The 26,003-nt window shown below is 43.5% G+C and overlaps 1 protein-coding gene across 4 annotated transcripts in view; it reads left to right on the top strand.

Moving 5' to 3' along the window:
* Window positions 1-26,003, top strand: part of LOC147880760 (defective in cullin neddylation protein) — a 122,633-nt gene that overhangs the window by 61,463 nt on the left and 35,167 nt on the right. For 3 of the 4 annotated variants that reach the window (XM_087371201.1, XM_087371202.1, XM_087371200.1), the window contains exon 5: window positions 7,521-7,544. The exons of the other annotated variant lie outside the window; for it this stretch is intronic. In XM_087371201.1, coding sequence (XP_087227327.1) covers window positions 7,521-7,544 — 24 coding nt within the window. The remainder of the gene's footprint in view (window positions 1-7,520; window positions 7,545-26,003) is intronic. 4 annotated transcript variants of the gene reach the window in all.

Here is a 26,003-nt window from a genome sequence, read left to right as displayed (position 1 = left end):
AGGGATGGGGAGTCCAAACTATACTGAAAGGGGGATAGGTGTCACGGGGACGTGAAAACTCTAATATAGCTCGCTTAACCCAGGGTTAACCGTGGTTAAGTCTAGTAATGGTTGGGCCGTGAGGGACTGGCTAGAGGAAGTGCTCGTGTTCTGTCAGGACGAGGGTGAACTTATATAAGAAGCATTGGGCAATTCTTTTTGAGGAGCTTCGGAAGCATAAGTTGCTTGTCAATGCCAAGAAAAGTGATTTTTTCATGCATGAGATCCATTTTCTCAGGCACATTGTTTCCAAGTATTGAGTTAGGATGGACCCCGCCAAGGTAGAAGCCATTAAGAATTGGCCACACTTGAAGAACATACATGAAGTACGTAGCTTTCTAAGCTTGTGCTCGTACTACAGGAGGTTCATTCGGTATTTTGCAGAGATTACATCTCCATTACATGCCTTATAGAAGAAAGAGGTCACCTTCAGATGGGGTTCCAAAGAAATTGCAGCTTTTGACCTACTGAAGGAGAAACTTTGCTCAGATCCTGTGATTATTTTGCTAGATTTTCGCAAACCCTTCGCTGTCCAAGCAAATGCATGCGGGAACAACGTAGGAGGGGTACTTATGCAGGATGGTAGAGTGGTGGCATATGAGAGTAGAGTGCTCTAAGACGTTGAAATGAATTTTGGCATCTATGAGAAAGAGATGTTGGCTCTTTCGACCTGGAGCATTATCTTTTGGGTGCTGATTTTCATGTTCAAATTGATGACTAGTCCTTGCGGTACTTTCTCTCTCAGAGAAAGTTGTCTGAAAAGCATATGAGGTGGGCAAATTTCTTTTCTATGTTTCATTTTCAGATTGTGCATGTGCCTGGGAAGAAGAATGTTGTTGCAGATGCTCTCTCACGAAAGTCCACCCCAGTTGCAGTGTCTGTTAAGCCGCAAGTTTCAGCCGTGACCATTGCATATCATGATGAGCTTGATGCCATGAAGGATCAATATGCCCATGATGTTGATTTTTCATGTATTTATGATTAGTTGGCTGATGGGCAGAGGCATGAGCACTATACTCTCAAAGACGGATTTTTGATGATGCATGGCAGACTGTGTGTTACGAAACAGTTGAGGTCCAAAGTGTTGAGAGTCATACTTCACCCTATGCAGGACACAGAGGCATTGATGCCACCATCAAAGATGTGGAGAACTATTTCTTTTGGCCATAATTGAGGAAGGATGTTGAGGCATATGTCAGGAGATGCATCACCTGCAAGAAGGTGAAATATGACAGGCAGAAGTCGGCTGGACTTCTGTAGCCTCTACCTATTCGCGATCGATCCTGGTAGAGCATTGCCATGGATTTTATCTTTGATCTTCCTCGTACACTATCGGGACATGATGGGATATGGACCATTATTTGCAGATTCAGCAAGCAGCCCCATTTTATTCATGTACGGAAGAAGATTACAGCAGACTAGATGGCGATACTTTTTATGTCTCATGTGTTCAAACATCACGGGATGCCTCAATCAATTGTTAGTGATTGAGACCTGCGGATGATGGGTCTTTTTTGGAGGGGTATCTTTGAGAATATGGATACCACGTTGAATTCTCATCCTTTTTCCATCGTGAATTTGATGGGCAGTCAGAAGAAGCCAACTCCACTGCCCTTGATCTTCTCAAGTGCTATGTTTCAGATCAACAATCGAAATGGGAGCAATTTCTGCCACTTGTTGAATTTGCATACAACACTTTTCATTCATCCACAAGGAAAGCACCCTTCGAAATTGTGGCAGGAGAACGGAAGGTACCTCCCATTCTGCATACGAAAGAGAAGATTTTCCAAGCGGACAGATTTGTGGAAAGTTTGGATGTTTCTTATCAGAAGGTCAAAACAGCCCTTCAAATGGGCAACAGACAAGCATCACTACGAGGTACTCTTGAAAGAGGGCGATTGGGTGCTGCTGCGTTTTCAGAAAGCACGACGTAGGAAGATGAAAGGCAAGGACAAAGTGTACACAAAGCTGTAGATGAGGTACTATGGTCCTTCCTAGGTTTTTGAAAGGATTAATGATGTTGCTTACAGACTGAAGTTACCTACAACTTGGACCATACACAATGCCTTTCATGTGAGTTTGTTGAAGCCTTTCCATGGTGATGTGCCTGTTGACCTGCTTCATGAGGATCTGCCCAAGGTTGAAGAGTTGGATGAAATTTTTGTTCCGAAACAAATTTTGGCACACATGGAAAGAAAACTAAAAGGCAGAGTTTCCCGTTGCTACCTGATGAAGTTCAGAACTATCCTGCAGTGGATGTGAAGGTGATGGAGGAGGGGTGATCTGGCAGAGTCACCTCAGATTTTGCAGTTCTACCTGGATCCATTTCAGCTTGAGCCCATTGCGGTGCAGGCTCATACAGGTTCATTAGAGCAAAGATCTGGAGCACCTCCCCTTCCATGATTCATATTGCTCATGTATCTGGAGATCGCTTGGTAGTACCGATTGTCTCACCCAAGATACCGCTTGTTGACAATATTTCTGCTGTGAGGTCTCCATGATGAGTGTTCTAGACACTCCCCACAGAGGATGCATTGATCTATGGCTGGACTTGCACGATCTCCTACACCATACATTCATTGCGAGGTTGTATTTTACCGACGATGTATATTCTTGTATGGGCTATTTTTGCCTATTTTCTTTATTTGTCTGTAAATTTCAGCAGCAACCTGGGTAGGTCGTTGTTTTAAGAGGAGGGTATGTCAGAGGGATGTGAAAAGTTTAATGTAACTCAGCCCGTGCTTAACCAAGGGTTAACTGTGGTTAAGTCTAGTGATGGTTTGGCCGTGAGGGACTGGCTAGAGGAAGTGCACACTTCCTAGAAGTCCTTAGGAGAAAAATCTAGGTGCACCACTAGGTCCTAGGGGCAAGGCATAGGCACTAGAGAGGGGCCTAAAAGTTGGGCCCAAGGACAATCAACGTTGTCCTTGGTCAGGTGGGTTAGAGCTTTAATGAAGGGCCAATTTTTCATGCATGCAGGTGCATGCCCTTCTACCACCTACCATCTCTCTCCCCTCACCCTCCTAGAGGTTGGCAAGCCTTGCAGAAGCTCCCTCTTCAGTTTTCGTTGCATTTTTCAGGGTCTTGCTGCTGCTTTGGCTGCTCTTCCATCTCTTGCATGCTTTTCGAGGCAGCCTTGTTGCAGGCTTGCATCTCGAGGTTGTGTACGATTGTTGGCACGGATTTCAAGGCAGGGTACAAAGCATTTTTTGCAGCCTGTACAGCTGTTCGGACTGTATGGATTGAGAGACAGTCTTCGAGGCTGCTGTACGGGCTGCTAGGGTGCGTTTTTTGAGGCACAAATACCGAGGTCGCTGTGGGGCAGATCTGCAAGCCGGTGTCCTCCAGCCTATTTCTTGACCCCTCCACTCTCTTTCTTCATTTTCTATCATCTCCGTGAAGTTGGAAGTCACCTGCACCTTGCTGGGAACGTGGTAAGGGGATAGGCGCGAGGATTGAGCTTGCCCCTCTGCCACGGACAGTGGGTAGTTGGATTTGGGCTTCCTTTTGTTTGCATTTCTTGCTTTGGAGCATTTTGCAGTGCATATGTGGTGTTTTTCTGCCCTTTCGGGTCTCTCTCAGGTTCTAGCAAGCGCCAAGAGGCAAGGGTGTTCTTGGAAAAGGACTAAGGATAGTGTGGATACATGTGAAAGCCCTGAGGATGCTTTGAGCACAGTTTGCTAGAGGATTGGATGCCTAAATGCCTTTCATGTGGGTCAGTTCAGAAATGGATGCCTAAGATTGCCTTGCTATTGGTATTCTAGTGGTGCACTTGGATTAGATGCTCAGAAGACAGATAGAGGATTTGCAGAGAAGAACAGTGCAGGGGTGAACCCCTGGTGTAAGCTTTTCCATTCAAAAGCATTAAATAAATATCGAAAGGGGCGCCAAGGCATTGTGTACTGGTTTCACTGAGCAGGGGCATTCCTCCCTATTGTTGTTACTGAAGTTTGTTTCTGAGTATTGTTAAGTGGTTGACGTGACTGAAGCTTACATTGTGGCTGTTTATGAGGTTTATGATTGAGTAGATGAAGATTACTGCCCTCTAGTTCTTTGAAGGCCGGTTACAGGAGGTGATCTAGCTGAATGCCGTGACATTGAAACCATTTGGAGATGCGTGTATACTAGGCTTGGCTGTCCCTGCTCTTAGCTAATCATCTAGATGTATGTCCATACTATCTCCATTGGCTCCCCTTGGTAAGGAAAACTATGTCGTAGAAGTATTAAGTGCCTGGGTTAACTGTCAAATGTGTGTGTGTGTACATCTTCACTATTCTATGTATACACAGTGCAGATGTACACACACACACACACACACATATATCCTTGTGGCATATATTCAAATTTACTTGCCATTGATCGTGTTCACTAAGGCAAATCTTACATCTTTCATGTCTGTCTTTATGGGAAATCTTTTGGTGATCCAAAGATGGCAGAAAAAGTTTCAGGCTGCTTTCGATGCACATCACATTTGTTCTCCCAAGATTCATGGTGGATTGAACATCACGGATATTCATGTGCATATTCTTGCCCACAGGGGAAAAATGTTGCTGCAATTTTTGCAAGGTTATGATTAGGATTCTGGTCACTCATATCACTCATATCAGTATTTCTGCGTTTGGTCATTGGCAACTCGATCACTGGGATTTCTTTTTTGGCTGCACTAATGGCACTTTGCTTGGCTGCCCTTTTGTCTCCCGCTTGCTTCTTGATTGGAAGCATGTTCTTTCTCATCTGGAATGGAATGGACGGCAATCTTTGCTTGGGAATTCTTTGAGAGCTGAAAGCATTCACTGGTCGAAAGACTTTCAGCCTCCCTTGGCTTTACAGGAACCTCGACGTACCTACTTTGTCTCGTTTAAAGGCATCACCTCGGTTGCTGATGTTATAGATGATGCTGGTAATGTGCTTCCCTTTTCTCTAGCAGCCACTACATATGGATTGGGCTCTCATTATCGTCCTTTATGGCGACAAATTACTTCTATGCTTTCGCCTTTTGTTCTGATTCCTCCTTTGAAACTCCGAGACCAGCTGGAAGATTGGACTTTGACTTCTCCAGGGTCCTCTTCTCGTCCTTTGAGACTATCTCAGATTACTGTACCTGCATTGTATAAAATCCTTTTGCCTGATTCTGTTCGGCGAATGCATCGCCCAACCAAGTGGTGGAGGAAAAGATTACAGCAACTTTAGGCCTATAAAGTACCGCTTCAGCAACATGTTTTCTTTTGGCGAGTTCTTTTGGGAGTGTTTCCATCTGGACAGCTATTGCTCATCGACACATTACTCCTGCACTTTGCCACAGATGTTTTGCTTCTTCGGAGACTGTGTCTTACTTGTTTTGGCATTGTCCGTGCTCTCGTGAGTTTTTTGATCTGCTTCGACAATGCCTGCGAGCGAGATTCCCATCTGTTCCGTTTGGGAAGTTCTTCTGGCTATTTGGGTTTCATCCATTCAGATCGGAGTTTCATCTTTTCTTCGTTTGGGTTCGCTACTGGGCACTATGGACTTTATGGACATATAGAAATTGTAAAGTATTTGGTGATCTTACTTTCTCTCTGTTTGGCTTTTTTAGGCGTTCTCTGCAGCAATCTTTCTTTGATTGCTTGCAGACCCGCTGCATAGATCATGAGGTCTTTTTGGCATATACTAAAATTTTCAGTTGATGTAATTGTAGCACCTTATTTTGAGTTTGCTACTCATATAATATAATCAATCAAAGATTTCACCAAAAAAAAAAGTGTGTGTGTGTACATCCACCCAGACAAGAGTTTGATTTCTTTTTTGTTTGGGTTCGGTACTGGGCACTCTGGACTCTTTGGAAGGATCGTAATCATAGGGTCTTTGGTGATCCTGTTTTTTCCACTTTCTCTTTCTTCAGACACTCTTTGCAGCAATCGCTTTTTGATTGCTTGCAATCTCGTGTCTTTGATCATGATGTATATTTGTCCTACAGTGAGATTTTCTCTTGATGTATTATAGCTCTCCCTTTGTGGGATAGCTTTTTTTTGTAATATAATGGCTCAAATATTAAAAAAAAAAGAAAAGTGTGTGTGTGTGTGTGTGTGTGAAACACCTGTAGAGCCTCAAGATGCCGCTGTAGGCTTGCCACAAAAGAGGAAATAAGAACTATGTCATCCGCGTATACCAGGATCTGTATCATCAAGTTTGCAAGCAAGAAGCCCTCTCCTCCTAGGCGATCGATGAAACTCGTAATCTCATTAATGTAAAGCCCAAAGAGTGTCGGAGAGAGTGGGCATCCTTACTTCTGCTCTCAACCCGATTTGATAGACCTCCAGGTGCACGTACCCTCCCTCTGACAGATTCATACAGATTCATCACCCCCCAGATCATGACTACTTGTATCTGCATCTCAAGAAGTCTTTGTATCAGGTGGGCTCGTGGGATTGTGTCAAAAGCTTTCCAAAATTTTGTGAAGCAATCATAGAATTTCTGGGATCTGGATCTCGCCGCCTCAATGATTGCCTGTAAGGTGAGCATGTGGTAAAGGTTGGAATGCAGCTGTTGAAAACCTGCCTACTGCCCATGTGATCTCTTGCTCTAGCACCGATCCATATATCTTGGCCAACGTGTGGCCTATTATGAACATTCGTCAGTTCCCCATATCCATAGGGTCTCCTGTTTTGTGTATCGGTACAATAGTATAGTGCTCCAAGCAGAAGGAAAGTCATGACATACCGCATGATTAAACATTTGCGCTAGGATCATAGCCAATATCTCATGCCCATGTGCAAAATATTTAGTCCTCAATCCCTCATGGTCCATGGCTTTCTGGTTGTGGAGCTGGTGTAGTGCAGCCCGTACATTCTTTGCGGTTGTGAACAAGGAGGACGTGGTGGGTCTAGGTAAAGAGGACAAGTCCGGTGGTGCCTGTATCGAGACATCGTAGAGCAAGGTTGCATATGTGTGCCAGACCCTTGGATGAGTGATAGGAATTGGTGACTTACCTTTAGAAAGGAGCCCCCATGCAAAGGTAAAAAAGATTTGATAATCTCATCCACTCGATGTGAGGGAAAACTTGTCTCTTCTGGCAAGTCACTTGGCACAATATCCAATGTGCACCGTGCCTCGAATCTGACTTCGGCATCCTGAATCACCAATACTAGAGTATATGAAGCATGGGCAAGGTCTGCATAGTCCCCGAGGGAGTTTGGTAGCTCATGCAATAGGCGACTCATGTATATTGTATCAAGGGCATGGTCAAAATGCACTTGGACCCGAGTGGGGCTGGTTTACTCTATCTTGTGGCCGGCATGGGGGCCGAGATGTTGAAAGTCAGACAGGATTGGTTAGCGCCTAGTGAGGGGGGATGGACAGTGAGATCATATATATGTGACAGCTTTAGAGAGAGAGAGAGAGAGAGAGAGAGAGAGAGAGAGAGAGGGAGAGAGAGAGAGAGAGGTATGTGGGATTGTTTATTTTAGTGCTCAAGGTATTACACATGGCTTGAATTGTTTGTGCAGGTGGATCCAGGAGACATTGTGATGGTAAGTAATCTTTGGGTTGTGTAAAATTGTCTTGTTCTCTACAAACATGTATTATGGTGCTTCAAAGGAGTAAACCTCACAAACCTTCAAAATCATTTTAGTAATTTGGTTGATTTGTCTTCCATTTTTCTCTCTTCTACAATGCCATCCCTCATAAAAATGTGTCTAGGCTTATTTTACTTGACGAGCTAGAGTATTTGTGGCAGGTTCTGTGTTGTTGAGAGAGTGTCAATTGGCACATAGACACACATTCAAATTCTAGTACAATAGTATAGATGTGTGTATAAGCTTTAAAGTACAACAAATATGGATATGTCTAGTAGAGGCTCCCTATGGTTATGTATATTACATAATTGTGGAGCATGCAAGACTTTGTTAAGGCTTTGTTTTGTTTTGTTTTGTTATTTTTGGGGGAGGGGCAGGGAAAGTCGAAGAGCATTTCCATGAGTGAAACATTTCTTTTCAGAGGTTTCACGGAGCATCTGATGCGTGACCGCATGCTTTTTAATATGGCTTGAACACTGCTGATGCATACTCACGTTTTCTCAACTTCTGAGTTGTTTGAGTCAGCAACCTGTTGTCTTTCAGCCAAGACTTTAAACTCAGTTGTGAGATAGGAAAACGTCTTTGTTAAAATGACAGCTATGTGGCCCCTCCATAAGTATTGATGGCTTCACACGTGTAGCTATGCACAGGCTGCATTTTTTGTGTGGCTTGTAATGAGCGGTCGTTTGGAAAGTATTAGAGGTGCAACTTTCCAAGAACTTCTCTCACATAAACTTAAAGTGGTCCACATTCCCTAGTTATTTGATGATTAGGCAAGACAGCAATCTTCCGTAATTGACAGGCCGAAATTAGATGTCAAAGTCCACTCATAGGAGAATTCGGCACTCCCAAAGAAATTTATACTAGATGCTCCACATCAAGCCTATAAAGCTCCCCAATCATATGTATTGGCAGCTATTAGTTGCAAATCCCTGCAATTGATTTGGAATTCAACAACATTTGCTGGTCATATGTGTGAGAAATTGGGAGCGGGTTGAGAGTGGAGAAAATGAGAGTGAAGGAAATGAGATCAGGTGTTGCAACAATGAAGAACAAAACGAGTAGAAGGGTTGTCAACATGACAAAATCCTTTGGCAATCCAAACTAGGGTTAGAACCCACACACCCTTAAACTCAACCACTAACTATGGTTACAAGGAAAAACCTTAGATAAGAGAAAAAGTGAAGTACAAGGTGTGATCTCATGTACCAAACAGAAGTAAGCCCAAAGCTTTGTGGAAAGCTTCAAACTTTTCCCCTGGGTAGAGCCTTGGTTGCAAGATCTGCAATATGATTTGGTGGGCAATAGATCAAACTGATCTCTCTTATAATGTATTTCAATTGTTTTGTGCGAGCATGAAACACAGGTGCCATTGCAATAGCACCCTGATTGGCAGTGCGAATGGGAGTAGATGGCTGTAAACCACCAAGAAGACCTGCCATCAATCTCCTGAGCCATACACATTCTATTGTAGTAGTGAAGGCTCCCCTACCGCATGCTTCCCAATTCACATTAATTGTCGCTAGCGTCCATTTGGCTCTTCTATAGCTCTCTTCCCTAGTAAAGTATAGCCTCTGATGATCAACATGCCTCAGCTTGATCAAAATTGTGGGATGACCATTGCAACACAATACATTGGAACATTGCTCTGATAGCAAATTGTTACAACTCAAATACATTGTGTGAGAGACACATATAGGTGTCTTAGACATGATTACCTCCCAGCCGTCTACAACTTGCATAGGTGTCTTAGACATGATCACCTCCTAGCCATCTACAGCTTGCATAGTAGGCTTATGCACAGTTTACCCAACTTTAGTCTCATGTGTGCAATGGTGATTGTCACCGAGTTGTAAATACTCAAAAGTCAAACTTTCAATTGACCATTTATTTGATCATAATTAAAGAGGCTCTCGTTTATTTAATTATGTTCAAAAGTTATCTTTTATTGGTCTAAGTATTGACTTCGGTCAAAGACACTTAACCTTGGTTAAGTATACTTAATCACGATTAGAAAGACTTGGCGTATGCCAAGAGGGTTAACTGCGGTTAACCAAAGAACTCAGACTATAAAGAGTTGACTTCGGTCAACAAGACTTGGCTTCGGCCAAAGTAGGCTGACTCCGATCAACCTAGATCATTACCGACTCCGGTCGGAGAGTTATAGCATTAAATAAGGCGCCTTGATCTCCCACCCCCACCCCCACCTCCCCCATTCCCACTCCCTCTCCCACTTCCACTCCCATTCTCCCACTCCCACCCCCACCTCCCCCATTCCCACTCCCTCTCCCACTCCCACTCCCTCTCCCACTCCCACTCCCATCCTCCCTCTCCCACTCCCACTCCCATTCTCCCACTCCCACCCCCACCTCCCCCATTCCTACTCCCTCTCCCACTCCCACTCCCATCCTCCCACCCCCACCCCCACCGCCCCCATTCCCACTCCCTCTCCCACTCTCCCTTTCTCCCACTACCACCCTCCCACACTCCCTTTCTCCACTTTCCCACTCTCCCTTTCTCCCACTACCACCCTCCCAACTATCAATTCCACTATTACTTATGAATTCTAATTAAAACTATTACTTAAATAAATGATATTACTTGAAAACACTCATAGGATTTAAGGTCCTTGGTCAAAGTCCTTAATTACGGCTGGAAGGGTTGGCTTTGGTCAACCACAGAGTTAGTTATTTTATGTGCACACGTTTGCTTGGTGGGGACGCCCACAGAGACTAGGATTGTTCTAGAGTTTATTTGCATGCAAAAGCGCTTATGATTAATGGGTGCCATGGCTATGTGCGCTTTAATTAATGGTTCAGGTTCTAAGAGGGGTTGATTTCCCAAGCGCTATGGAGCCCAGTGAGCAGCTAGGAGGTGCCCATGTGATCGAGGGCTACGAAGACCCTAGAGTTTTTCCCTTTGAGGCATGTAACTAAAATTTAGCTAGTTATTTTGACAAGTGGCATGTGGCCAAATGAAAGAGCCTGAGAGCTCTTTTCACGTATGGGATTTTGTAACAGCTGAACACTGAACTTATATGCGGTACTTCTGTTTGACAATAAAGCCTTCGGGGGGGTTCGGCCCGACATGTTGTCCTGTGCCCTAGTGCTGTATGTGAGAGAGAGAGGGAGAGAGAGTATGATTTCTCAGCATAGAGTCTCTGTTCAGCCAGCTAAGAAGAAGAAAATCAAAGCTAATTGCATGAAGAAAATCGTCGCTGATTGCATCGTTCTGTTTCATTGGTATCTTTCTACTATTCTCTTGGATCAAGAGTCTATTCCTAGCTGCTCGCTAGGTACTAATCCTTGTGCATTTATTAACCTGCGTCCCTTTGGGTCCTCATCAACTTATTGGCCACATTCTTGCCCCTAGGCACATGACTAACAAATTAACCCACATTAATACGCATGGAAGTCCATAGAGCATTACATCCTTGCAAAGGTGTGGATCCCTTGGACGAGCATCTTCACCTGTGATAAAGTCCCAAAGAATCTTTGGAACTTGCAGATTCTTCATCATAAAACTCCACAAAGAATATTGGTGCCATTGAATTTATCCTCTTGGGCCAAAACCCAAAAAATATCTCCTAGATTGTGATTTTGATTCTAGACCATCTCAAATGTACGTTGAAGCAATTTCCCTAAAAAGTTCATGTGCTGTGAATTGTATTGCACGATCAAAAAATCGGTGCCCCTTAGGGCCAAACATTGAGCAATTGCCATTGAACATAACATTCTCTCTGCCTATTTAGAGAAGGCTAAGACATAAACTGTGGGAACTGGCATCCAAGGGAATCATTACTTTCCCAAGTACTATCCTCTTCCAAGCGATCTTTCCACTTTACCTTCAGCTCTGGAACAACTTTGTTTCCAATCTATTGGTCCTTATAATCCAGTATGAGGCTTCTTCGCAAGAGGCCAAGATGTCTCCTTAGCCTTTTAGGCTTGGAGTTGGAGTTGCCAGCTCGACGTGCATACTTGTGTGCTAGGCTGCTGACATTGACCTTTACAAAATGGATTGCTTGAGCGATCTCGTCCGCGTAGTTTTCGGTAGATTACAAACGAAAAAGAGGTAGAGTTTGTCGGTAAATTGAAGAAATTCACTCGTGGTCTCCTTAAACTCGTGGATAGAGGAATCCAAGGGCTTCCCACCCTTATTCTTTTCTTTGTGGCCCTACAAGGGTCCTAAGGGATGTCTTGGTTTAAGTGTGGGTTAGTAGTAACTTAAGGGTTTCTAATGTGTTTAGGGTTTAAGATTTTTGTTTGCTTGTGGAGGTTGTAAATGTTATTGTCTATTATCCTAAATGTTTTTGTCTTTTGTTAGGTATTTCTCTCTAAAGATGGAGGCTCTCTTTGTTTCTTGTATGACACCACATTTTAATTACTCTTGCCAAAATAGGCACTTACCTCTTTTATTTAATGGTCCATCCACCACGCACGCACGCACTTTGTTTTGTTGGTGGTGAAACCATTGTATTTATATCAAGAAAAAGTTTTTACAATGAGAATAGTCTAAAGAAAAGACTATTCTGAAAAATCAAAAGCAGTGGGAAAACACCTCTAAAGATGATACATCCAAGTCATCATGATGACAAGCATCAAACACAGAAATTGCCGTAACGATGCTATAAAAAACTCATAAGGTTGGAGCAATGGCTGCCCCAAGACCACCTTTTTTCTCTGCTTCCAAATAGTCCATAGTGCCCAGAATCTAACCCAATGAAAAAGGAGAGAGTATTGGGCCTGTATTGTAGTAAACCTGCCAAAGATCAAGAAATATTTCCCAAAACGATGACTAGGGAAACACGCTGAGTTGAAAGCTGAAATTGACATGACAGATTTGGGTATGTTAATTTTTTATTTGGGGATCCAGTTTATACAAGACAAGCGTGGCGTCGTTATGTCTCAATCCAAGTATGCGCAGAAGCTCTTGGATAGGTTCAACATGCATGATTGTAAGCCTATAGCCACTCCCATGGAGCCAGGGCTGAAGCTTACTATGTATGATGCAGGTGAATCAGTGGATGTCACACTTTACAGCCAGGCTATTGGATGCCTCATCTACTTGTGCAATACACGGCCCGATATTCAGTATGCAGTATCTCAAGTGAGCATATATATGCACAGCTCGAAGACACCACATTGACAGGCTGTAAAATGCATCTTCCGTTATTTGCAAGGCACAAAGTCTTATGGCTTGATGTTTTCCAGGGGGGGTGACTTGCAGATGCATGCTTACACTGATTCAGATTGGGCTGGAGACTATGATACCAGGCAGTCCACTAGTGGTAATTGTTTCTTTTTGGGCAAAGCTTGCATTTCTTGGCTGAGCAAGAAGCAATCTAGAGTGGCTACTTCCTCATGTGAAGCTGAGTACAGGGCAGCTTTCACAATGACAGTTGAATGTGTTTGGCTGCCACGTTTGTTCCTTGATCTTCGTCTAATATTGGAGGGTCCTTCTCCAATTCTCACTGATAGCTAGAGTGCTATAGCAGTGGCAAAGAATTATGTGTTTCATGCTCGCACGAAGCACATTGAGGTTCATTATCATCATGTCAGAGAGAAGTTGCATGTAGGGGAGAGCAGTATGATCTATGTGTCAACACATGACAATGTTGCAGACATCTTCACCAAAGCACTTCCACATGAGAAGTTTGAGGCATTTCGCAGTGCCCTAAACTTATCTCCTTTTGGTGATTGATCACTACCTTGTACACCACATTAGCACTGCAAGGGGGTGTTAGAATTATTATCATATTCCACGCAATGGCCAATGTAATGTAATAAGTGGGTTAGAGGCACTTTTCCCTCATAGAGGTTTTTCCCCCTAACCACAGTCTAATCCCTAACTACGGTTAGTGGATACGATACGGTTAGTGGATACGATACGGTTTTGTCACTTAGACAAAACCCCTCATCTCTCTTTTGTACTTACTTCATTTCAGTCCACTATTGAGTAGACCTACGTTCATCTCTCTCTCTTGCTCACTCTTGCTCTCCTTGTTTCTCACAGTTTTGGTTACTTTGCTAAACAATTTGGGAATGTTGTTACTTTGTCACAAGATGTAATCTATGTACGGCATGAACTTCTTCAACATGTTATCCCAATTCTGTCCCCCTCATCAAACCAAGCAAATTGAAGTTCCTTTTAAAAATAGAGAATTGAAAGATGCCATCAGATCATGTGGCAAATGGAAATTCCCTGGTTGGAATGGTCTTACATTGGATTTCTTTCTGCAATATTTGGATGCCATTTCACCTGCATTATTATATGAGAAACACAACAAATGCCAGCTAGCTGTAAGAAGGAATGATGAAATTAGTCCCCAAGAAAGATCTGTGTGCCCATCACACCCATGCCTCTCATCTATTAGCCGTTGCTAAGATGATAGTGAGTGATATCAAAAATTCCTTGCGTGAAGGCTGCCGCTTACTGCATTGTTTTATGAATATATACTTGTCTGATGCTTCTACCTACAGGTGCATTGCATGGATTGGAGATACATGGAAGAGATCGCTAATTGCACAAGCATATGCTGATGATTCTTTCTTCGTTTCATAGAATACGAAAACGGATCTTTCGTGCCTCATGCATGCATTTTCTTTAAATGATTGGCAGCTGGCCTGCAAGTGAATTTCTAAAAGTCTAAGCTTCTACCACTGCATGTGAAATATTAGCATCATATTTTATGGATTGGGAAAATTGTCTTATCTACGCAGCTTGTGCATCATCTTGGTTACCCTTTGGGGTGGACACTCACTCGCCGCCAACTAACAGAGTGGATGCTTAACAAGCTGATCCTTGGGGTTTTGATAGGTGAGCAGCAGACTTCATGTGCCTGCGCTCTTCTACTAGAAAGCAGCATCAAAAGGTTGGCACTTGGAATGAATTATGCTTTGCAAAGTTCATTTTGGCAGAAAGCGCTACGTGCAAACTATCACGAGGGTGTGATTGTTGGCACATGCATGTGGGCAGTACCCTGGGAAAACAAAGAGCGAGGTCCTGGGCTCCTAGGTATGCTAGATGTCACGAGGGTGTGATTCCTGACGCATGCATGTTGCCTTGCATGTGGGTAGGACCCTCGGAAAACAAAGAGCAAGGTCCTGGGCTCCTAGGTGTGCTAGAACCCCTAGCATTTGTGCCTTGGGGGCAAATGAAAGGTTTAGGGCCGGAGGGGCCCAAAGTACCTTATTATAAAAGTTGGTCATTGGTGGGTCTTTAAAAAAGACCCCACTAGAGGGGGCCTAGGGGCAAATGAGGCACACATGTCGCTATGTTTGCTGCAGCTCGCGACTTCACATGTCGATGGCTTGGTGCTCTAGGAGCTCGGGCCAACAAAGGGCTGTGAAGTAAATGGTCTTCCTATTTGCCCAAGTTTTCTTTTTCAAGATACTAGATGTGTGTCCATGCTTTGACTTTGTATGACTAAGTGGACACTTCGGTCAGCTACAATGAGCTAGATGCCATGAAGGAGCAGTATGCTACAGATGATGCTTTTGCACATATTTATGATCAGCTTATGGAGGGCAATCGGCATGATCACTATACTCTCAAGGAGGGATTCATGATGATGCATGGTAAGCTGTGTGTGACATAGCCATTGAGGCATAAGGTGATCACTGAAAGTCATACCCCACCATATGCAAGACATAGGGGTATTGAGGCTACAATCAAAGCAGTGGAGCACTTCTTCTATTGGCCTTCTCTACGGAAGGATGTTGAGGCTTATGTCAGGACATGTATCATTTGCCAGAAGGTGAAGTATGACAGGCAGAAGCAGCCCCATTTACTTCAGCGTTTGCCTATACCAGATAGACCATGGCAGAGCATTGCTATGGATTTTGTTTTTTATCTCCATCGCACTCCTTCTGGTCACGATGGCATATGGACTATAATGTGCAGATTTAGCAAGCAGGCTCACTTCATTCCAGTAAGGAAGAAGATTACAGCCGAGCAGATGGCAAAGGAATTCTTTAAGTTTATTTTCAAGTACCATGGGATGCATGAGTCTATCGTGAGCAATAGAGATCCACGGATGACCAATATGTTTTGGAGAGATTTGTTTGATAACATGGGTACCTCACTGCTGTTTTCATCTTCATATCATCCACAAAATGATGGCCAGTCAAAAGAGGCAAATTCTACAGCATTGGATTTGCCGTTGATTGAGTATGCATACAACAACACAATGCATTCTTCCACTGGTAAGGCATCGTTTGAAATACTGGAAGGTGGAAAAAAGGTTCCGCCTATTTTGCATACAAAAGAGAAGATATTTGTGGCTGGATCAATATGTGGAAGACTTGCGGACAGAGTATGAAAAGGTTAAATATGCCCTTCAACGCAGCCGGGACAAGCAGAAAAGAGCTGCAGATAAGCATTGCAAGAACTTGGTCTTCAAGGAAGGTGACTGAGTATTGTTTTCTTAAGGCACATCTCAGGAGCAAGGGAAGATAAAGTTGTATACCAAGCTGAATATGAGGTACTATGGGCCCTTTCAAGTTCTTGAGAAGATCAATGAGGTAGCTTATAGGCTGAAGTTACCTGAAAAGTGGACCATCCACAATGCTTTCCATATTAGCTTGTTGAAGCCTTTTCATGGAGAAGTGCCACAGGATATGCCAGTTGAAGAGCAACCTGAAGTTGATGAGCAAGATGAAGTCTTGATTCCTGAGCAGATTGTGGCACATAAGGATCAGAAGGTTAATGGTAGAGTTTCCAAACGCTATTGAGTGAAGTGGCAAACGATGCGATATGGATGGAGGAGAATGAATTGGCAGATTCAACAGAGGTTTTGCAGCTCTACCTTGAGGCATTTGGTCTCGAGCCTACTGCGGTAGCGGCTCATTCTGGTTCAACAGAGCACAGGTCTGGAGCATTACCGGATGCTCAAGGGGAGGGGATAGCACCTCCGCTCCCACAGTGCAGACAGGCTCACAAGATATCTAGAGGTCGCTTGGTGACACTGCGGTTTCACCCGAGGCACTAATGCTGATAGTGTTTCTACCATGAGACTTCTATGATGAGTGGTCATGACACTCCAGACAGTTGATACATTACCATATGGATGGATCTGCAGTTCTGCTGTATGTGCATTGTATTCTTGTACTTCATGTGATGTTGTACTATGGATTATGGGTTGTTTATGCCTATTGTGACATTCTTCTATGTTTTCTGTACTTTTGGGACAGCAAACATGATAAAACGTTTGCTGTTTCAAGAGGGGGGTGTGTCACGGGGACGTGATGGCCAAGTGATTAAACTAACTGTCACTGAATTTGGCCAAGGGGTGCCAGGCTAGGGGCATTAATTAATGTCCAAAGGGTACCTATGATTGAATGTGCAACAAGTGCAACTCCTAGTGCTATTAGCTTGATCCTATTCTCTAGGGTCATTGGTTTCGTTTACTAGGTTCATGCTTTAAAAATTGACCCACTAGAGGTCCTATTTACTAGGTCACTGGTTCCAAACACTAGGGTCAGGACCTAAAAGTGACCCCCTAGAGGCATTCTAGCCTCGCTTGTTTTGTATGGTTGAGTGATGCTATGTTGTGGAATTGTATGCTCTAGGTATCGTGTTTGGGCAATGGCAATGGAACATGGTGGTTGTATTTTGGTGTTGTGAGAAAGTAGAGTGAGATATACTGCCCTTTGTCAACCAAAGGCCGCTTACAATGGGTCTCAACAGTTTTCTCAGTGGGTGTCACTTTGGCTGAGTGCAGGATTGCAAATCCTCATTGTTTGAGGTGTTTCAATTCTTCTGAGACTGTTCCACATCTTTTATGGCTTTGTCCTCAGTCCAGAGCTCTCTTGGACCGTATTTCCCACTGTCTTGGACTTTTGAAATTTGCAATTATTTCCTCATTTGACCGTGTGAGTAGCATGTCATCTACATAAAGAATGATGACTAAAATATATCCCCCATCCTTCTTGATGTAGAGGGTGCTTTCCATGGGACTATTATGTGACCCCTTACTTGCGAGGAATGCATCAATCTTGGCATACCATGCACGCAGGGCTTGTTTCAGCCCATATAGAGCTTTGTTAAGCTTGCAAACCTGAAGTGCATTGCTAGAAAGTTCATATCCAGGAGGGTGTTTGACATAAACCTCTTCCTTCAAGTCCCCTTTAAGAAAAGCTGTTTTTATGTCCAACTAATGGACATTTCAAACAAAATTTGCAGCCATTGCAATAACTGACCGTATGGTGGTCATCCAGGATGTAGGAGCAAAAGTATCCTCATAATCTATGCCCTTCTTCTGTGCATAGTCTTTGGCAACCAGCCTTGCCTTGTACCTGTCAATGGACCCATTTGGCTTCCTTTTCACCTTGAAAACCCACTTGGTACCAATGGCATGCTTACCTGGTGGCAAATCCACAGCATCCCGAGTCTGATTTTTCTCAATGGACTGCAATTCATTGTGCATGGCATGCATTCAATGCACATTATCCTTTGCTTCTTCAAAAGAGTCAGGTTCTTCTTCATCAAGAAGAGTACCTGCATAAGTTGAGACAGTACCTGCATAAGATGTCTCAACTGAAAGAGCCCCCCTTGCATGCCTTACTGCACTGCGAGTCCTGCCAGGCAATGGGGCCTCAAGCCTACTCTCTCTGAGAGTTTGTAGCAACCAATTCGGGACTGTTTTGGTTGCGTGTATCTCTTGAATCTCTTGCCTGACAATTTCATCCATACCCTGTGGAGGTACAAAATCAGCCGGTGATTGAATCGGGGCATGTGGATGAGGAGGAGGTTGCTGTAAATTCTGATTTTCAGCATGAACCTCAGCTGGGGAACCAAATGCTATAGGAAGCTTCCCTTAAAAAACATCATCTGAAGAAGCTGGAATATTAAATTGAGCATGTGTATGTGCTGAATTCTCTGAAAATATAACATCTCTACTAACAAAAATCTCGCGAGAAGTAGGATTGTAGAGACCATAGCCTTTGCTTTGTGCACTATACCCAACAAAAATACATTTAATAGCCTTATTTGACAACTTGTGTCGAAACTCTACAGGCACGTGGGCATATGCAACACAACCAAAAACTTTGAAGTGATCCATTTGTTAGAATTATTATTATAATTCAGCAGTGACCAATGTAATGTAATAAGTAGGTTAGGGGCACTTTTCCCTCATTTAGAGGTTTTTCCCCCTAATCACAGTTAGTTCACTAACTACGGTTAGTGAAGGATAAGGTTTTGTCACTTAGACAAAACCCATCCCACTTCTTATAACAGTCACTTCTTCTATTGCAAGCACTACGTTCAGCTCTCTTGCTTCCTGCTCTCTCACTCTCTCTTTCTGTAACATTTGGTATCAGAGCAGCAAGACCCTGCTCCCTGCTCCCTGCTCCTTGCCCGCAAGCTCTCCCTGCTCCAAGCTCGCTGCTCGCAGATCACATCCGTATAGCTCCTGCGTCACTTCGTCCGTACTGCTCCCGTACCAACGTACGCAAACATCCTGTACAAGTACCTGCAAATCATTCCGTACAGCTATAGCTGGCTGTTCGGTACAGCTTGTTGGCTGTTCCGTACCAACAACTTCCGTACTACAGCTCGTCGTCAGTATGGTGCTCTTTGGGATGTTGTTCGTACAATACAGCCGTACATTGGCCGCTAGTCCGTCAATACAGCCGTACATTCGCCGCTAGTCCGTACATCCGCCGTACATGTGCCGTACTACTAGTTCCGTATAGATTTGCGTCGATTGTCTGTACAGGAATTTGTACATCCGTACAAGTCGCTGTACAGCAGAGCTGACAGGCCAACACAGTCCGTACAAGTTCAGTGCCATCCGTACAAATTCGCCGTACACATCCGTACGGACATTTCCGTACTGTCAGTTCCGTACAAGTTGAGGAGCCCGTACTTCGTGCAGAGTTTTTCTTTGCAGGTGGACTTTGGAAGGTGTTTTTTGGTAGGCATTTGCGCAGAGAACCATTGTTTGGTTTGCATTTTGGGAGCCTTTGCATTTTTTTGCAGAGAATTGCAGAAATTTGGGGCTTTTAGTCGATTTGCCCCTTTCAGGTGCAATTTCTTGCAGAAATTTGGGGCTTTTGCAGGCAGAGTGCAATTTGTGAAACATTTGGGGCTTTCAGACCATTTGCCCTCTTTTGTATGCAATCTCCCACAAGAAATTGGGGCTTTTGCATTTAAATTGCAATTTTGCAGGTAAAACAGAGTTTGGAAGTTTGCAGACAGTTTTGGACTTAGTACGAGTCAAATTGCAGACTTTTGCCACCTTTTGCAGATTCTATTTACAGATTTTTGGGCATTGAGCAGAGCATTGTGGTGCATTTTGAGCCTTTGACAGGCTGTGACAGTATTTGTCACTGTGGGCATATCTTTGTTTGCAAATTTTATTTTTGCATCTTACATCCCAGGAAGGGATTTTACTTGTTCAGTTTGCTGTATTTCTGAGTTTATCTGGCAAAAATGGCACAGAACAACTCAAATGAGGTGTTCGGGGTTCTCACACAGCAGGATAAGTTGAATGGCACCAACTACTCCTTGTGGAGTTTCATGGTTCGAAATATCTTAGTTGGCAGAAATCTTTGGAATTATGTCAATGGAGATGAAGAAAGACTAGATACAACGCCCATACCTGTCACTCCTACAGCTAGAGGCAGGGGTAGAGGTACAAATACAGCACAAGTAATTGGAGCAGCCGCTCCAGGAGCTCCCACAACAGAGCAGAAAAGATGGGACTCTAGAGATGCATAAGCTCTTTCAGTAATTTCTCTTTCTGTCAAGAGGTTCATTATACCTCATATTCGGTCATGCAAGACATCTATGGCAGCTTGGGTAATACTGGAGAGTAAGTTTGCAGCAAGAAACGATGCCAGAGTTTCCTTTCTGAAGTGAGAACTTTCCCATACACATATGGAGGAGGGAGATTCCATGAATTCTCACCTCACGAAGCTTCAGGATCTCAGGGAACAATTGCTGAACATTGATGAAGTCATTCCGGATTCAGAGATGATCTCCACCACTTTGAACTCTCTTCCTGAGTCCTATCTTGGTTTCCACACCTCACTGAATTTGTCATTGAGGGGGGGCAGCAATCCTCTCTCCTTTCACGAGTTGGTAGGACTTCTGTTGCAGGAGGAACAAACACGCAAGAATATGGCAACTCGGGCTGGCGAGCATGCTATGCTCTCTAAGTTCAAGCCCAAGGGTAAAGGGCTGCATAAGCCACATGCACATCAGGCCACACATCAGCATAAAGCTGATTCTGGACAGCCTTCTTATAAGGCACAGGGTGATACAAACAAGCAGAAACAGAAGGACATCTGTCATTACTGCAAGAAGCCAGGTCATTATATTGGAGAGTGCAAGAAGCGCATAGCCAGAGAAAAGAAAAGGGATTCCGGTATGGCTGTATTAGATGCATCAGGTCCACATTGCCATGATGGAGGAGATGTTGCAGCCAACTTGGTTGAAGAGCACTATGCCTTTTTGACTTGCACTTCAGATTTTTTAGTGGGTAGTTCAGATACTACAGCCACTAATAATGATGACCCATATGCTTTTTTGACTTGCGGTTACGATCCTTCAAAGGATGAATGCTCTTTCAGTGTTGATTAGACACTACATACTTGGTATTTTGATAGTGGTGCTTCAAAGCACATCACGTCCAAGAAAAATCTGTTTGTAACTTTGCATTCTTCACCCACCAAGAAAAAGGTAACTTGTGCAAATAATTCTTCTCATTCAGTGTGTGGAGTGGGAGACATTATTCTCACATCCACTGATGGCACAGATTTCAGAATTTCAGATGTACTCTATGTGCCAGGTATAAAGAAGAATTTGCTTTCAGTGTCCTCACTCAATAGAGGAGGATTTTAGGTTGTTTTTGATGATGACAAGTATGCAGTCAGAGACAAAGAAAATGAATATGCTTTGAGATTGTCTGGCACTTTGTATCGGGGTCTTTTCCAGCTTGATTTATATGAAAAAAGATCCCATCTTGCATTATCAGTTAGCACTCCCATTGCTGCAATGCACAATGTGGAGTTGTGGCATGCCCGGTATGGGCACATGAGCTATGGCAGCTTTATGACACTTCAGAGGCATGATATGGTTGATGCATTACCTCCTTTGGAGTCGCCTTCTCGGCAAAATGCATAGGCTTTCCTTAAAAAAGTATGGTGCAGTGAAAGCTACAAGAAAATTGTAGCTTATTCACAGTGATGTTTGCGGTCCCATGAGGACACGTGCTTTTGGGGGTTATCTCTATTTTGTTACATTCATAGATGACTTACCAACTACACTTGGGTTTATGGTCTCAAGGCAAAATCAGAAGTGTTTATGCATTTCAAACACTTTGTGGCTATGGTTGAAAATGAGACAGGACTCAAGGTGCAGACACTTCGCACAGATCGACGGGGGGAGTACATGTCTCATGAATTTGAGACATTTCTGAAAGAAAAAGGTATTATGCATCAGCTTACAGTGAGGCTTACACCTCAACAGAATGGCAAAGCTGAGCGAAAGAATCGCACCACCATGGAAATGGATAGATGCATGCTCACAAGTAAGAAGTTGCCTCACAGGTTTTGGCTGGAAGGCCTCATGTGTGCCAACGGGCTCCTACAAAGGCTTTGAAGACAATCACTCCCTATGAGGCATGGCATGGGAGAAAGCCTTCAGTGGACCACTTAAGAGTTTTTGCTTGTGTTGCATATGCCCACGTGCCTGTGGAGTTTAGACACAAGTTGTTAGATAAGGCACTAAAATGCATTTTTGTGGGATATAGTTCACAAAGCAAAGGCTATCGTCTCTACAATCCTGCTACACGCAAGATTTTTGTCAGTAAAGATGTCATGTTCTCTGAAAATACAAATGCTGAATTTCAGATTCCGGCCTCTTCAGATGATGTGTTTGAGGGGATGATTCCTATAGCATTTGGTTCCCCTGCTGAAAATCAGAATTTACAGCAACCTCCGCCAGCTCCACAAGTACAGATTCAGCCCCGAGCTGAATTGGTACAACCTCAGGGTGTGGATGAAGTTGTCAGGCAAGAAATTCAAGAGATACACACAGCCAAAACAGTCCCGCATTGGTTGCTTCAGACTCTTAGGGAGAGTAGGCTTGAAGCTCCATTGCGTGGCAGAATTCGCAGTGTAGTCAGGCATATGGAGGGAGCTCATTCAGTTGAATCAACTTATGCAGGTACTCTTCTTGATGAGGAGGAGCGTGAGACATTTAAAGAAGCAAAAGATAATGTGCATTGGATGAATGCCATGCACGATGAGTTGCAGTCCATTAATAAAAATCAGACTTAGGATGTTGTGGATTTGCCACCAGGTAAAAATGCCATAGGTACACGGTGGGTTTTCAAAGTCAAAAGAAAGCCAGATGGGTCCATTGATCGGTACAAGGCAAGGCTGGTTGCAAAAGGATATGCTCAGAAAAAGGGCATAGATTATGAGGAGACTTTTGCTCCTACATCCAGGATGACAACCATCAGGTCAATTATAGCCATGGCTGCAAATTCTGAATGGAATGTTCATCAGTTGGACATTAAAACAGCTTTCCTTAATGGAGACTTGTTGGAAGAGGTTTATGTCAAACAACCTCCGGGCTTTCAAATTTCAGAAAATGCACTTCAGGTATGCAAGCTAAATAAAGCTTTGTATGGGCTGAAACAAGCCCCACGTGCATGGTATGCCAAAATTGATGCCTTTCTGATGAGCAAGGGGCTGCACAATAGTCCAACTGAGAGCACCCTCTACATCAAAAAGGATGGGGGGGATATTCTGGTCATCATTCTTTATGTAGATGACATGCTGCTCACCGGGATCAAATGATGAAGTAATTGCAGATTTCAAGGCCCAATTGAAAGCTACATTTGATATGTCAGACTTGGGCTTGTTACATTTCTTTTTGGGGATCCAGTTTATTCAAGAGAAATGTTGCATTGTTATGTGTCAGTCCAAGTATGTTCAAAAGCTCTTGGACAGATTCAACATGCATGATTGCAAGCCTATGTCCACTCCCATGGAGCCGGTATTGAAGCTTACAATGCATGATGCGGGTGAATCAATTGATGTCACACTCTACAGTCAAGTTGTTGGATGCCTCATTTATCTCTGCAATACACGACTTGATATTCAGTTTTCAGTTTCTCAGGTGAGGAGGTAGGTATATGCACAGCCCAAAGATTATGCATTGGCAGGCTGTAAAACGCATCTTCCATTACTTGCAAGGTACAAAGTGTTTTGGCTTAATGTTTCCTAGGGGGGGATGACTTGCAGATGCATGCTTATAGTGACTCAGATTGGGCTGAGACTATGATACTAGGCAGTCCACCAGTGGGAATTGTTTCTTTCTAGGACATGCTTGCATTTCTTGGTTGAGCAAGAAACAGTCTACAGTGGCTACCTCCTCATGTGAAGTTGAGTATAGGGCAGCTTTCATAGCGACAGTTGAATGTGTTTGGCTGCGTCGTTTATTTGCTGATCTTCATCTTTCATTGGAGGGTCCTTCTCCTATTCTCACTGATAGTCAGAGTGCTGTAGCAGTGGCAAAGAATCTTGTGTTTCATGCTCGCACGAAGCACATTGAGGTTCACTATCACTATGTCAGAGAGAAGTTGCATGCAGGAGAGATCAGTATGATCTATGTGTCAACACATGACAATGTTGCAGACATCTTCACCAAACCACTTCCACGTGAAAAGTTTGAGGCATTTCGTAGTGCCCTGAACTTATATCCTTTTGGTGATTGATCATTTCGTTGTACATGACATTGGCACTGCAGGGGGGTGTTAGAATTATTATTATAATTCAGCAGTGACCAATGTAATGTAATAAGTAGGTTAGGGTCACTTTTTCCTCATTTAGAGGTTTTTTCCCCTAACCACAGTTAGTTCACTAACCACGGTTAGTGAAGGATAAGGTTTTGTCACTTAGACAAAACCCATCCCACTTCTTGTAACAGTCACTTCTTCTATTGCAAGCACTACGTTCAGCTCTCTTGCTTCCTGCTCTCTCACTCTCTCTTTCTGTAACACCATTGAAGGCTTTCTCCCATGCCATGCCTCATAGGGAGTGATTGTCTTCAAAGCCTTTGTGGGAGTCTGATTTAAAACATAGTTTGCACACATGAGGCCTTCGAGCCAAAACTTGTGAGGCAACTTTTTACCAGTAAGCATGCATCTATCCATCTCCATAAGAATGCGATTCTTGCGCTCAGCTTTACCATTTTGCTGAGGTGTAAGCCTCACTGTAAGCTGATGCGTGATGTCTTTCTCCTTAAAAAATGCCTTAAACTCATGAGACATATACTCCTTCCCTCTATCTGTGCGAAGTGTCTGTACCTTGAGTCGTGTCTCATTCTCAACCATAGCCACAAAGTGTTTGAAATGCATAAACACTTCTGATTTTTTCTTAAGACCATAGACCCAAGTGTAGTTGGTGAAGTCATCTATGAATGTAACATAATAGAGATAACCCCTAAAAGTAGGTGTCCTCATGGCACTGCAGACATCACTGTGAATGAGGTGTACTCTGCGTGAAGCTCTCACTGCACCATCCTTCTTGAAAGGAAATCTATGCATCTTGCCCATGATGCAACCCTCACATGCATGAGGAGGAGGTGACTCCAAAGGAGGCAATGCATCAACCATAGCATGCTTCTGAAGTGTCATTAAGCTGCCATAGCTCATGTACCCATATCTGGCATGCCATAACTCCCCATTCTGCATCGTAGCAGTGGGAGTGCTCACTGGAAGTGCAAGATCGGATCTTTTCTTACATATATCAAGCTGAAAAAGACCCCGATACAAAGTGCTAGACAACATCAAAGCATAGTCATTCTCTTTGTCTCTCACTGCACAGTTAGCGTCATCGAATACAACTTGAAATCCTCCTCTATCAAGAGAGGAGAGGACACTGAAAACAAATTCTTCTTTATACCTGGCACATAGAGAACATGTGAAATTCTGAAATCTGTGCCATCAGTGGATGTGAGAATAATGTCCCCCACTCCACACATTGAATAAGAAGAATTATTTGCACAAGTCACCTTCTTTTTGGTAGGTGGAGGATGCAGAGATACAAAAAGGATGTTCTTAGAAGTGATGTGCTTAGAAGCACCACTATCAAAATACCAAGTATTCAGTGTCTCATTGACACTGAGAGAGCATGCATCCTTGGAATGATCATAACTGCAAGTCAAGAAAGCATAAGGGTCATCCTTAATAGTGGTTGTAGCATCTGAACTACCCACTGAAAAATCTGAAATGCAAGACAAAAAGGCATACTGCTCTTCCACAAAGTTGGCTGTAACCTCTCCCCCATCATGTGCATGAGGAGCTGATGCATTTTAAATAGCCATACTTGAATCTCTTTTCTATGCGCTTCTTGCATTCACCAATATAATGACCTGGCTTCTTGGAGTAGTGACAAA

The sequence above is a fragment of the Dipteris shenzhenensis genome, chromosome 32, assembly GCF_047967505.1.
Source record: "Dipteris shenzhenensis isolate YYH24624 ecotype China chromosome 32, Dip_SZ_1.0, whole genome shotgun sequence".
NCBI lineage: Eukaryota > Viridiplantae > Streptophyta > Polypodiopsida > Gleicheniales > Dipteridaceae > Dipteris > Dipteris shenzhenensis.
This window is presented reverse-complemented; position numbering and strand designations above follow the sequence as displayed.